Source organism: Bactrocera dorsalis, chromosome 2, assembly GCF_023373825.1.
Source record: "Bactrocera dorsalis isolate Fly_Bdor chromosome 2, ASM2337382v1, whole genome shotgun sequence".
Lineage (NCBI taxonomy): Eukaryota > Metazoa > Arthropoda > Insecta > Diptera > Tephritidae > Bactrocera > Bactrocera dorsalis.
In genome coordinates, this window is record NC_064304.1 from 37535439 (window position 1) to 37550170 (window position 14732).

A 14732-nucleotide genomic window follows, 5' to 3' on the forward strand; every position below is an offset into this window, starting at 1 on the left:
ACGGCACTCCTCGTCGTACCAGCTGTTCTTTAGCATTTTCCGAAAACCAATGGTTTCGGTTGCAACTGTACGTAAGGAGTTTGAAATGCCGTCCCACAGTTTCCTTATACCGAGTTGTTGACGAGTGCTCTCAGTTAGCAGGAGTGCAAGCCGAGTAGAAAATCTTTCGGCTGTCTGTTGTGATTGCAGCTTCTTGACATTGAACTTTCCTTGTGCTTGTTGCCGTGAGCTTTTTGCTCCACAGACGCGGGTGCGAATTTTGGCTGCAACAATATAGTGGTCCGAGTCGATGTTAGGCCTCGGAGCGCACGCACATCTAAAACATTGGAGACGTGTCTTCCGTCTGTCACAACATGATCGACCTGGTTGGTGGTTTTCACATATACTTAAATTAAAAAGTTCTAAAGGTGTGATATCACACGATCTTTATAGCCACTCGACCAGCCCAAAACGTAAAATTATAAGCTCGCCCAAGTGTTCTCCATTTATTGATGCGATACGTAAGAAGTGGCGTCGCCTTGTTGAAACGTCGAGATTACCAGATTCAATTTCAGGCACGAAATAGCCGGTTACCAAGACGCAATAATGGTTGCCATTAACGTTTACGTTCTCACTGGCATCATTTTTGAAGTATTACAGACCGATGATTTCACTGGCCAACAAACCACATCAAACCGTTGTTTTTTCTGCAGCTCTTGAATCTCTTCAGGCTGCTCCTGACCAAATGTGGCAATTTTACTTTTTACATTCCCATTTAGCCAGAAATGGGCCCCATTGCTGAACAAAATTTGTTTTTTCTTGGAAGTATTCAAGAGCCTATAGGGCGAAGCGAAGTCGCTGGCGAAAGTCAAACGACTGCAGTTCTTGCACAAGCCGTATTTTGTACGCTTTCAATTTAAGAACTCGACATAAAATGTGTCAAGTCGTTTTATACATCAGTCTGAATCTCCACAGTCTTCGTGTAGACTCTCAACTACGGCTACTATACTTTTTTCACTGTGTGTTGGATGTGGTCTTTTCGGACCAATATTATGCAATAATGAACGCTGGGTCTCGAGATGGCTGATGTTGTTGCGAATAGTACGTTCAGTAGGCCGATTATGTTTACTATAAGTTGAGCGAAGCCTTCGAAACACAGTCTTTACAGAATGTGATTTTTCGTAATAAAGTTGAACTCTTTCTCTACTTGTATCACCCGTTATACCCTTACCGTTGCCTTGGGCAATAATCCGTGCTAAATTTCATGAAAAAATCTTGTCAAATAAACAAGTTTTCCATACAAGGAGTTTGTATGGCAATTATACGCTATAGGGAGAGGTATTGGTGCTTTCGACAAAATTTCAGACCGATTTCTCAAGAACTGAGCGACTAGTTCGCGTAAATACTGATGAAAGGGCATGTCTAAATTGATTCAGCGATTCACACTGATCAATTAACATATATACAAGTATATAGTATATGTATGTACAAATGGTGTGATATATACTTGTAGTATACCACCACCATTTCCTGCTGCGTTTTACAAATTTCGTAGCAAACATGGCACAAATATTAAATGGAACTATAGTTGCAAAGTTTATTTCCTGTTTCCATCATATATCTATATATGTAATCGAACTTGTGGAATTTTTGCTGTGGATACCAAGCTGCAAAAAAGCAGTAAGTGACAGTATCAAAATTTCTCACTTTCACTTTTCCAAAAAATAAACAGTTTATGGCAATAAGAATTTAGTTAACTACAAACTGTCTCTAGGATTCAAAAGAAATTTTCATTTAGCGCTTATCTCTTTCACAAGGTAATTTACAAAGAAATGTGTTTCTGCAGATGAAAAATTCTGCTTTAGTTATCGAAGAAAAATTCAAAAATGTCACTGTACTTTAGACTGGTTTCACCAAAGTGAAATCCTATAAATTTAATTTGAAGATATTATCCAATCTAGGGATTAGGAGAGGTAACGACTGTAGGTATCACTACCCTCAAGCCATGCCATGCATTTGGTCGGTTGGAATCCTTAAATAATTCTCTAAAATAAACATGTTTAAAACAGTTTCAATTTTCCCAAAAAATATGAATGGTTACTCGTGCTCATATTCGACATCTTTGTCGGCGCAAATGCGACTTAGGTAACCATACTTTCTTATCGTCTACAGATAAGGGATCTATATGAAAGCGTTAATAACAGTATTTTGGTTTTCGCTTCAGAAAAGATGGATATATTTTAACTTGTAAGTGATTGTCTGACTCTGAGTTTAACTATTTCTCAAAACCTCTTCAACCTTGGGAACGCTAAGATTGCTTACAAACTCTATCTCAAACCTACACTTCAATTACTAATATTTACGTCAAATTTGTTTTTACCGCGTAAATAGCACAAAGAAATTTCCCCCGGTCGCATTAAACATGAACGTTTTGTAATTTAAGCGAATTGTATTCACTTTCGGCCAAATCTTTGGAGTTCAAAAAAAATTATGTTGACACTAAATGTGACCAAGTTTCCTGTTCCTTGACATAAACTTAGTGGAATCCGGTTGTTCAAGATATCTATTAAAGAGAGTTAAGTCCATGGTAAACTTTCACAAAACCATAAAAGCAGGATATACTCGTAATATAACTTATACCAATCACTCTTTCCTTAACGATGGCACAGCGACGAATATTTGTGTTCATTTTCTAACAAATTTACTAAATACCTTTGCCAAACAGTTAGTTGGCATGCTCCAATTTATAACAAGCAGACACAATCTGAGCAATGCCAAACAATCAAGAAGTAATGACTAATGGGCACCTCAAGGAGCTATATACGTATGTACAAACAGGCATAAATGTACACACATATGTGTAGGCAGCTGTTATTTGTTGACTCACAAGAGGAACACGGCGATGACAACGCGAATGCAAACATTGAATTCCAAGCAAACGCAATTCGCATTTAAAGGCACGCCGAGGTAAACAGCACACACGAATAGCTGCATCCACAAGTAGCAAGCGGCTGCAAGCAAGAATGCCGCTGTTGACATTTAGCGCAAGAGCGCCAAAGACAGGGTAAGGCCGCATCTCAACCGCCGAGGTGAAAGCACAGCGCCGAGCAACTGGTGAGTTATGCAATTACTAGCAAGGCAGACGGTTTCTAGGAAAACGAATTGCGGTAAAGAGTGACAGGCGTGTGCTGGCGCTTAAACCAGATATTGGATTGTGGTGGTACGAGCTGCGCTATGCTCGTCACCATGCGTCAACCGAGTTCAGGCGAAACATTTACGGTTGAAATGTCATGTTACCTGTCTCGCTTACAAGCGTTCGCCGTGCGTCGTGCATACAAATGCACATGGCAAGATACCCAGTAGGGAATCGTACTCTTCGTAGATGAATCGAGTATTTTCCAATTTCATGTGAGCATATTCAGACTTCTATACTCCAGGAATTGATGATGTACAATACTGCAGGATCGAAAGCTAAAGCATCTCGTTCTCATTGCATACTTTAAAAGCGGCTTTAAATGTTAAAATGGCATGATATCAGCGGGTATAATAGCGAATCGATGAGCCCTTCTCACAGGTCTTGGAAGTAGAGGCTAGTTCATTTCATTAAACCATCCATAAGTTCTGTTGTAAAGACTACTAGTTATTAGATTTCTGCAATCATATCTTTAGCTGAGGTGTTTTTCAAGCATAAGGTCCGCATCGATCTCAATTATTCAAGCAGAAGACGGATTTAGTTTGATGATAAATTATATTTCTGATTGTTGAAACTCATCTTCCCCTATCATTTTATGAAGACTGAAGACCTCAATCTAAGTTAATAGGTTCTTAAGTGAGTATACCTTTATGAACTTCATTAGAACTCAAGAGCTCCACCTGTCTTGCCTTAGCAATCTATGAAGAAACTGAAGATCTCATCTAAGTTGTTTGGTTTTTAAAAGCGCACACCTTAATTAACTTCACTCGCCATTTATATAGCACCTGTTGGTGACAACAAAAGAGGGAAGATTCATGATTTCGGACCCGAATTTGAATTTCGCCCCCCGAGAACCCTGGTAAGCTTGAATCCTTCACGTTGTTAGCCGGGTTTTGGGCCCACGAGCTTTCGGTTGAATTGTCAAGCACTCAACTCTCTTTGCAAGACGGTCTCAGCGGTATCGGCATGTCTAGGTTTTTAATTACATCTCGACCACTGTAACCGTACAGTGTAATTATTTATGTGAGCGCCTCTTCGCCGTATTCGCCAATTGATAATAAAACGGAAGCTAACATGTGGCAAGGAAACGCTCTTGATATGCCGTGACATTGAAAGCTGATTCTAACGTTACTTTCCGTTTGCTTTGCCGACAGCCGCTCGGATGGCGAACTGGAAGGAAATGTCTAAGGAAAGATAGAAATATGAAGGCGTAGATGCAATGAAATGCCGGCGCGAAATTGCTTGGCAGCTGTAGGAAATGGCTAGATTTTGCAAGATTTCATTTCATTTTCATAAATACGTTTTATTTTTGCACTTTAAAATAAAATTGCTATAAGAAATATTTCTTTTAGAATGCTTATAAGCTGAACTAATGTATATGGATATATTTATATAAAAGTGAAAGTGATTTATATATATTTTGGAGTGTCTTTCATACCGAAACCTCAAAGCAATATGTACCTAGTTTGAGTGTCGTGGTATATTAGAATAATGGAGGAAACCTTCACAAGTTCTTCAAGTTGCATTGCTGCCGATGTCAAGGGCAATGCTTTTACGATACATCGCGGCGCAACAACACACATGCACATAGTGCCTCGGAACATATGTACATATGTATATACCATAGCTTTGACCTCAATTTGTAGTCGAAATTCAAAAATTTCAGCTCAGCCTTCGCTCGCGAGTGGCAAATATTTTCTTTTGTCAAACAGCGAATGGTGGGAGCAGTACAGCGAAAAGAAAAAACTCGGTTGTCGCGTAAGTTAAGGTCAGATTTTTATACGACCACGCCAGCATATACATATATGTGAAAGAATATACATATGTAAAAGGATATGCATGCCTTTATTTGCAAACTCTTAGCAGCTAACTGCATAGGTATGCAAGAACTTTTTTCATATTGTAACTATATGTGTCTGTGCAGATGTGCAAAGCTGAACACGGTTGGCTAAGGTCATGAACATCAGTCCATAAAACGAGCAAAAATGCCACCGAAATTGGAAACAGGAGACAGCGAAAACTGAAAAACCACAGACAATAATAAGATAATACATTTAATATAAATAAGGTGATTTATTACTGAGAAACCAAGACCAAGTGTCCTCTGGGTAGCCCAAAAAACACAACGTTTGAAGGCAAGCTAACTTGGGAAGGGAAAAATCCTCCACGCCCCGTGAAAAGAACTGCTTAGGATGAGAGGCCCCTCCTTTTGATGACGAGCACTACAATAACTTTTTTAAGGGCCGTCCTACTATATTGTTCAGAGACATGGACGAAGGACCACATCTTGTGAGTCTGCGCTAGGAGTTTTCTAGGGAAAAGTTTTTGTGAAAATTTATTATGATCCTTTGTGCATTGGCAATGGCGAATACGCATTCCGTGGAACATGCTATAACGAGATGTCAAAGACATTGACGCAGCTCAGCGAATTTTAAAGACAACGGCTACGCTGGCTAGATTATGTCCTAAGAATGGACGAAAAAACTCCGTCGTCGGGGGAGTATAGGCAGAGGTAGACCCCCAACTTCAGCGAAAAGGCAGAAGCGACTGCGCGCCTGTTGTAAACTCAGCCAGCTGTTTCTTTCACCAATAAGAAGAAGGATATAAAAATTATTCCGTAATTTGAAGTACCCAAATACTGAAATATAAGCTTCCACTGCATTGGGATCTTAAAATGTTGTTCTTTCGGGTCACCTCTTCAAGCTGGTTCATAAATTTTCAGCCTTTCTAGGCAGATGCTCTACTACAAGCTTCTCGTATTGCATTCCTTTACCCTCGCCTCACTTTGCAGCATACTTTGCCTACATTGTTAGTTCCGATTGCAACTGGTGCTGTTAAATCCAGGCTTAGCTTCAGCTGCAGAGTTATTTACACCCAGTTCAAGCTTCTCCTGTCTTTGTACTGGTTGCTTCCGAGTCTTTTACGAAACCTGCTTTCCTCTGGGAACAACTAGTTAGCTCCGCTCCATGTTAATATCTTATTAATTATTACGGTTCGTAAATCTGGACTCACTTGTGTAGACGAAAGTAGGTCTGCTTTCACATAGTCTTCGTTACGCAAATAATGCTATCTTATTACGTAGGCCGCCAGGAATCGGTAACCTACGTCTGAGACTGGCTATTTAAGGGTCCTCCCCTTAGGCTTACCGACAACTCCCACGACTCTGAGTAACTGAACTGTCACTACCGCTAAGATTCTTTCAATTTTGTTCAGTGAATCCGATCTGCTGAATAGCTTCGACTATTTCGCCACCAAGTATGCTCTATTTCCTCTACCGTAGATGAAGTATCATTTCGGGCGTAAGTTTATTGTTAACAATAATTTGCTAAAACACGAAAAATTTACAGCCGTCGATTTTTCATTAGAAATTCTGGTCCAGAGAACCAAATCGTAATTACAAGTTTATGAGGGCTACAACCACATGAAACTATATCTATCAGATTTTGCGAACTTGGTACGTGTTTCCAGCTAATACCTTCTGAATTTTCCTGGATGTTGTTTTTACGTAACGAGGGACTTCGATTTTATTAATGAAGTTCAAATCGTCTTGATCGGCAACCCAGATTGTTATGACATCGGGTGGTAGTGTTCATCCCCAATCTACCAGCGAAATCCAAATTTCTTCTTCCTTCTCTTTACTGGCGTAGACACCGCCAAATTTCCAAATTTCTTGCATTAATATTTTGCCACGTATGATCACGGCGCTAAATAAACCGAGAATATTAAATATATTGGAAATAATTGATAAAACAGATCGCTTTGTGACTGACTTTTTTCTGAGCTGCCCATATTGTAGGTGATACCTTAAATGACAACCGTACTTGTACACGTCCATCACTTTTCACTTAAACGTTTTCAATGAAATGTTTTTCGCATAAACGTTTTCTCTTTCGATAATATTGCTGTCTCTTTTTTTTCTTCATTGAAATTTTCATTTTCCCGAAAACTTTGAAGAATCGAGATATTAGACGGTGCTCACAAGGTGTGTGAGCATTGCATATGGATGGGCGGACAACGAAAGCTTTCCAAAATTCCCACCCTACAATTCCCCCCCCCCCCCCCCAACCTAATTTGATATTTTGAGGGGTGGTAAAGAACGTTTCCAAGTAACATTGATGCCTTCCTGAAGGCCATCTGCTTAATCAATAATCCATAACTTGGCGGTTTGTAGAAGTATGGATCCGCAGCTGAGATTTTCAGGATTTCCCTTAAAGTATTGTAAAACTACTAGGAATTTTAGTTGAATTCCTTTTAGTTATAACGAATTGCGACATCCAAGTAAATTCTCTAATGCAAGATTTGACTTTTGCATTTACTGCGTACTTTGAATTAGAACAAATTTCTGAAATACCTGAGATTGCCTGATATGAGAAAAACCTTTTAGGCTGCAATCGCTTCGCTGTTTCCTCGGTGATGAAATTTAATATGGAACATGAATACATAAAGCCATTCTAACTCCTCCTTCCAATTTATCTGGTAAGTAAATTAAAATGTCGTATTTATCGCTCTTTTTCCAGGCTAGTCCGAAAGTAATAGGTCTACTTTTCTCTCCGCTGCGACCGTACTTCGAAGCGTGCGCGCATCGACTGTAATTCGTTAGAAGAAGGTATTCCTAAGCTAGCGAACGACGGCTATTCAGTTGTCCTCCGAGTACGTGGAATATTCAGTGGAACAAAATTTCCGCGCGACATGCTCCTCTGAGTGGTGCAGCCGAAAATGCAGCGTTCGTTAGAATAAAGGGTGCGCGTTAAATTCGTTGAAACTCGGTAATCTGAGACGACCGTTTGATATGGAATTTCATAGATTTTTTAATACATATCATCTATCAAATTCTATAAAGGCCTTACTCAAAAAGCCGAATATTTTCGAGAAGTATTAATTGATAGCGATTTTGACCACGGATCCTTTTTTATAGGCAAATGAAAACTTCCTACAAAGTTTTTGCATTGTACATTTTTTCTAGAGCTCTTGTCCCATTTACGAGATACCCTTTGCCCCAAAAATAAGGGTGCCATTTGAATTTAAACTGCGCGCGTCGAAGAATTAGGAAATTATTTTTTTAGGTTTGGTAGTACTGTCAGTCACGTTTATGTCAAATTTCCTGTCAAAATATTCATTAGTGTGTGCGTACGTGTCGTTTTTGGTGATTTCTAAAAGTGAGTTTTTTTCGTTTTTTTTGCTATGTCAAAATTGTTGAGCAAGAATTTGCATTAAATTTTGTTTATCGGAATCATTTTCTCTGCGGATACGTTGAGGATGGTGCAGAAGCCTTTGGTGATGGGCTAGTCTAAAAAATAGTAACAAGTGGTAAAGTGATTCCAAGCCGGCCGTGAACGTGCCGAAGCAACGCAGAGCGTCCGGGCGACCATCAACCTCAACCGACGAAGCTCACGTTCAACAAATCAAAGATTTGGTGTTGAAAAACCATCTTACAATTAGAGACTTTGCTGATGAAGTTGGCATTCGAAAGGCTCAGACCAATACCATTTTAGAGGTATGTTTGGGCTCAATCGCGTCAAATCTCGACTGGTACCAAAACATTCAATTTTTTGGAAAAAAGAAAAGGTGTCGCTTTTTGAAGTGTGTGAATGATGCTTTCTGATACAGGGTGTCCATGAAAACGCATTAATATCTGCGATGAGACTTGGATCTATGCTTTACGGCTCGAACAACTGATTACCCGAGCGAATATCGTGCCAAAAAAGAGGCGAGAACCAAAAAATCGCGCCAAAGTCGCTCAAAAATCAAGTCATCTTGACTTTTCCTTCGATTATCGTCGTGTTTGTGCATTGTGATTCTTTCCAACCGGTGCAACAACGTCAACAGGAATATTATTAACGTTATGCGTCGTTTGGCGTAACGCTATCCGCCTAAAAAAGGCCGGAATTTTGTGGAAAGAGACTCTTCACATAATGCCCTCCCATACTGACTGCCCTCGTATTCGTAATCATTCGCCAAAAAACTCACTCATATCTTCCGCAAACCACCGTATTCACTTGATCTGGGCTGTTCACCAAGCTCAAAAAAACCGCTCCGGTACAACCGTTTTTATACGATAGAGGAGATTCAAGCCGCAGCGAAGAGGGAACTGGAGGCCATCCCGGAAAGTGAATACAACTGTGTTTCCGAAATTGGAAAATCCGTTGACATAAGGGCATTGCATCGGGAGGGGATTACTTTGAAGGGATGAAATTGATTTGAAGAATAACATAAAGAATTTTCAAATAATAAAAATGTCACCTTTGGCACAGTATACATATCAAAAAAAATGCGAAATTCGTGGGAAAATCGGTTAGCGCCGCCGTAAACCCCGCCGGTGTGCTTACGAACATTGTTGCAACTGGGCATTTTTGTAGAGTAACGATTCTGAGAAATATTGTCGTCTAAAGTCAAAGCGATGCCATATAATACCTCTGAGCTGTATGACTTTAAAAGATAAAAGATTCAGGGCTGTGGTGTATTTTTAATGGAAAATTTTTACGTGCCTTGGTTCAGTTCTTAATGTTAATATCAAGGGCTCAAATTTTCAGGGAATTTTTTTTAGGGTATTTCCAAGAAAATTTCGGGATTGAAAAAATTAATAGTTAACAAAAAACACCCTAATGTATATATATATACAATTACCTGAGCAATGAAGAATAAGATGCTCTTGTTGTAGATGTAGCAAAATCAGATCTGCAATCCGATGAAACTGTAATGTAAAAAGTTCCGTATACTTGCACTGAGACTGCGACGATTTGTTGAACTGTCGGTAACCTCGACAGACGATTTTTGTGTGAAAATTGCAAAAAGTTCATTGGAAATGTATTCTTTATAAAAATACGTTGCCTCAAATTTTCTGGAAAAGGTCAAAGAAAATAATTTACAATACTCTTAAAGCATAGGGTGAGTCGCAAGCAATCAACAAATTACAATTTATTATCTTTATGTTGTTACGCCATTTTTACCCATTATCTGAATAGTTATATTTACATATACATACATAATTAAGCGCATTTGTTTGGCTTTGTGCCATATTTCATTAAAATTCCCACAATCTGGTCTATCCACTTACGCTGCTTCCTCTGGCGCAAAAGAATAATTGCTTTGTTGTCTGCACTGTCTTTTCTCGCCATTTGTTTTATTCGCTCATGCTGTACATTGCCCTAAGAAAAACCTCTTTTTTACCTCATATATTTTATGAGTCTAAAGATTTTTCTCCATTAAAATGTCGTAAATAATATATTAAGACTGGCGGCAACCCACTATAGCGACGACAGCAGTGAGGCGGTGAAAGCTACATACATATATGAAATTGTCGGCAGGAAATGCGCCAGTGCAATTTATAAGCATATCTACGTTAATAAGTAACTGTAAAATACATAGTGTTTGAGATATATCTAGCTATAGGAACGAATATATTGGACAAAATTCCGTCAATTATTCCGAAATGGTTCTAAATTTGCTTTTAGTGAGAATTTACTTTAATATATCCAATTTCAAAGCGGCTAGTTAAGAGCAAAGAATTTAATATTAAAACTTTTGAGATTTTCACAACATAGATTTAAAAAAATTTTGTGGACAAAAGAGAAAATAATAAACAGCCTTTCAAACATCAATACTTTTCTACAGGGCATGAAGCTGTGAATATGCTAGAAGTAGTATTGGTGTACATTCCTATTTTGCTCTCCCTCTCTCATATATAAACTTTACTATATTTCGGGACTAATTGTAAGGGGTGATAAAGCGATTTCAAAAACAAATTTAACCTAAATTCTAAAGAGCACACGCCCTTTACTAAGTAGCATATTTTTTCAGTTAATTTACACCCTCAAAACTAATACGGCTGCGTCAGCTGACGTTGAGCAATACCAAAAGCTCCGCCAAGATCGGTAAGGACCTTTCCGAGCCGTTCGAAACCAAACGAGGGCGAACAAAGACCAAATTCTACAAGCCACTCTTCATCACCGTTCTGTTATATGGTGTAGAAGTATAGACGATGACAACATCTGATGAGCTGGCCTTTGTCCTTTGCACATAGACGACGACGAATAAATTTTTGGAAATATTCTCGAAAAATTTTTATAAATTCGGTAGATTATATAATTAACAATGCATTTTCGGGCGGGTATTTGAACTGATGACCACTGGAGCTCGAAAACCACTCTCCATATTCAATAAAACTGTGACAACTTTTTGAAAACATGAAAAATGAATTCCTGTTAGTAAGAGTTATTCTGCGTTTGATTTCCAGGCTGACGTGGATGTTGGAGTTAATGCTAGTTCTAAAATTGGAGAGGTCCTTCCCGATCTTGCCGGAGCTTTCGATATTGCTCAATGTCAGTTTTCATAGCCGTATTACCGGGGATACCAAATTCAGATATCACGGAATAAAGGCAGCTCCTTTTCATGCTGTCAAAACCACCTTTGATATCAGTGCTCCTAATCAATTTTTCGCCGCCGTATTTGAATAGCTCGGCCGGCAGTCCATTGGCCTCCACCGCTTTGTTTGTACTTATTTATGGTCGGGCAATGGAACGTCCCACCATCGTTATCGATTGTGGAATCGAGTTCACCATCTCCTGATATTGTGTTGCGAGGTAGGCAGTCTGTTTTCTCTCCACAGTGTTACGGTACTCCTTATTATACCAGCTGTTCTTTTGTCTTTTCCGAATACCAATGGTTTCGTTTGTTCGAAGCTACTCCATCCATATCGATGGTGGACCATATTGAACATTTAAGTGCCCTTAATAAAGTAAATATTTATTCCGAAACCAACTGGTTATTTTTAGACTTAAGTATTTTAAATTTTAGCTTGACTTTATAATAAGAGATAAGAGAACAAATATAATAATGTCTTAACTAAAGCTAATTTACCTGCGTTTGTGGTCATTGTAGAAAACTCGACTCCATTCAATAACGGAGCAGAGTGAGAAAATAAAAACCACTCAATTTCTCAAAATATTGAAACAAGTTACCTAGGCAAACAATTTTCATTTCATTACATTTATTTTTTGTATGCTGGCGCAAGGAAAAAGAGTCAGAAGAAAGCAAAAAACTGAAAAAAGTCATCGCACAAGAGAAACCGAAAAATGCAAGATCGCGTCAACATCTTTCCCTCGCGCGCCAATCTCGTGCTCATGAAACAGCGCATTGTAGCCGCGTCAAGAGGTTTGAATTTGCTCAAGCGCAGACGCGATGCACTCGAAATGAAACTACGTGAACTGACAGCCGATTTGGAAGCCGCTCGCGAAGTAGTGGATAAGGTGATGGCCGAAGCAATATTTTCGATGGCAAAAGCGAACTTCCTCGACGCCGACTTGCGGGCCTGCGAACTCATGCAGATCGACAAAGCGGACATTTATATGCGTATAAGAAATGCCAGGGTAGCGGGCATACTGCTGCCACAATTCCAGCTGTACGTCGATAATCCGGCCAGTTTTCCTTTGACCGGCTTGTCGCGTGGCGGTGAACAAGTGGAAGTCGTGCGTGAGAACTTTCAAGACGCCGTACGTACACTGGTCACACTCGCCTCGCTCGAGTACTCGGTGAATACGCTGCGCGACGGTGTGCGTCACAATAATATGCGCGTGAACGGTTTGGAATATGTGGTGCTGCCGCGTTTTCACAATACCGTCAACTATATACGCGACGAACTGGAGGAATATGAACGTGAAGACTTCTATCGCTTGAAACGTTCGCAAGCGAAACAACGCAGCCGAAAAGAGAAGTTTGCACTCCTGATCAAGATGAAGCATTTGTCAGCCGAACAGAAAGCAGAACTCGAAAAGATAGAATTTCAGAGGGCGAAATCTATCTCGTTACCTAGCCTAGTGGAAGATTTTGATATGAAGAAATTCGATGACGCTGCAGATGTGTCAGATGTAAAAGAGGAAGATAGTGAGGACGGGCCATTACATTGAACTGTTATTTATGGGCGCGAAATGATAAAAATGAAAAACAGAGATTACTTTCGCTTTTAGTACATGAACATATATATACATAGTATTGAATGCAAAAACCATGAGAATTTCGAAAAAGTATATGAACTAGACATTTCTTCTTCTTTCTTTCTTGCTCTTGAATGCAGCCCATTGATGGGATGAAGTATTTGGCGCACTTGATAGAAAGCTAGCATGGAAATCTAATGTTGAGGAAAAGGCGAAGGAGGCATTATTTGCCTTACATTTTCGTAAAGGAGTTGTTTGGAGGTGTTAGGGCCTCTCACTAAAAGTACTGCTTCGACTTTGCGAAGCCGTAGTTAAGCCAATACTGATGTATGGTGTCCTGCGAATGGCGGTCAGTAGAGCCTCATTCGCTAAACACCTAAAATGGGTTACAGGACAGTTTTATTTGCCATTCCATGAAGGCTCCCCGAGAGGAGAATCCCCGAAAACTAGGACCACTGCACCACGGAACCTACTACTGGTGGAAACTACACCGCACACACGCATGTAAGGCAAATAATGCCTCCCATCTAGCGTCAAACTACTTTCAACTTGTTCGGATGCCTGGGCTCAGCGGAATCGTAAAAAATATTAAGCCGGTGAGCTCGCAAGAAAAGGCACCCATACGTAAAATCCATCAGGATGACAACGAGCTGAGCTTATCCTTTCTTCGGATATTTAGGCTTCATTCGAGCTCAGCAGACGTTCCTCCAATGAAAAGACTTTTGGCTCAGAATGGAACGTAAAGAATGCATTGCTAGCTTTTAGCAAGACTCACACCGCCGCAATGATTTGAAATTTTACTAGTCACTGTCACATTGACACCCGCGCGGTGAGTGTAAAGATTTTGGAGGTCGCCACTTATCAAAATCTCAATGAGGAAGATGAGGTGAAAATATTAAGACACTTTCTTCTCCACTGTTCAGCTTTCGCTGGACTAAAGTTGAAGCATCTCGGTTGGCATATTATTTACGAATGCGGAAACTTGAGAGGATTGATATTAGCCGCCACAATAAATTTGTGGCAGGCTCTAAGAGTTTTTTATATAAGGTCTTCTTCATAAATAACTAGAAGTATTTTACGAACCCGGAGGCTTGTTGATAATGGACACAATATGTAACGAATTTCTAATTTAAAAGTGGGCCTGATTACATCTTTTAGGACTCCTAGTTGGCTTATTAGACTATGTTAGGTTAATCTGGTAGGTCAATAAGCCACGCATAGACAACTTTGGTCCTTTACGATACCAGATGGAGTTCACTTGCTAAGTCGGCTAAGTCGGTCGGAGAATAAACTAGATCAAGCGCATAAAAGAAACTGATTAGAACTGAGTAGCAGCTCAAATTTGATTTCTATGCAACAAAATTACATTTTGCCGCAGCAACTGAAGCTACTACTGCAACTTCAAATCTATTTAATGATGAAGGGAAACATTCTGAGAGCTAAGTATGGCAGTAAGCCACATTTGTGCACTCATATAAACTCCTATGTATAACCGGGGTACCTGTTACCATTATTGCTATATGTGTGTGTGTGACTTTAGTCGCTTTGCACTCTTCGGTGGCAACGCAGCCAGCTGCACGCACACATTTATTATAATGTATCGCCATCAATGTTATTGCATGAGTCCACAT

The 14732-nt window shown here is 39.7% G+C and overlaps 1 protein-coding gene across 1 annotated transcript; it reads left to right on the forward strand.

Annotated features, from left to right (window-relative positions):
- Positions 1-12183: 12183 nt before the first annotated feature.
- Positions 12184-13192, forward strand: LOC105226409 (V-type proton ATPase subunit D 2). Its single transcript, XM_011205270.4, has one exon. It carries the CDS (start codon positions 12244-12246, stop codon positions 13072-13074), a length of 831 nt encoding a protein of 276 aa, XP_011203572.2. The 5' UTR covers positions 12184-12243; the 3' UTR covers positions 13075-13192.
- Positions 13193-14732: the final 1540 nt, after the last annotated feature.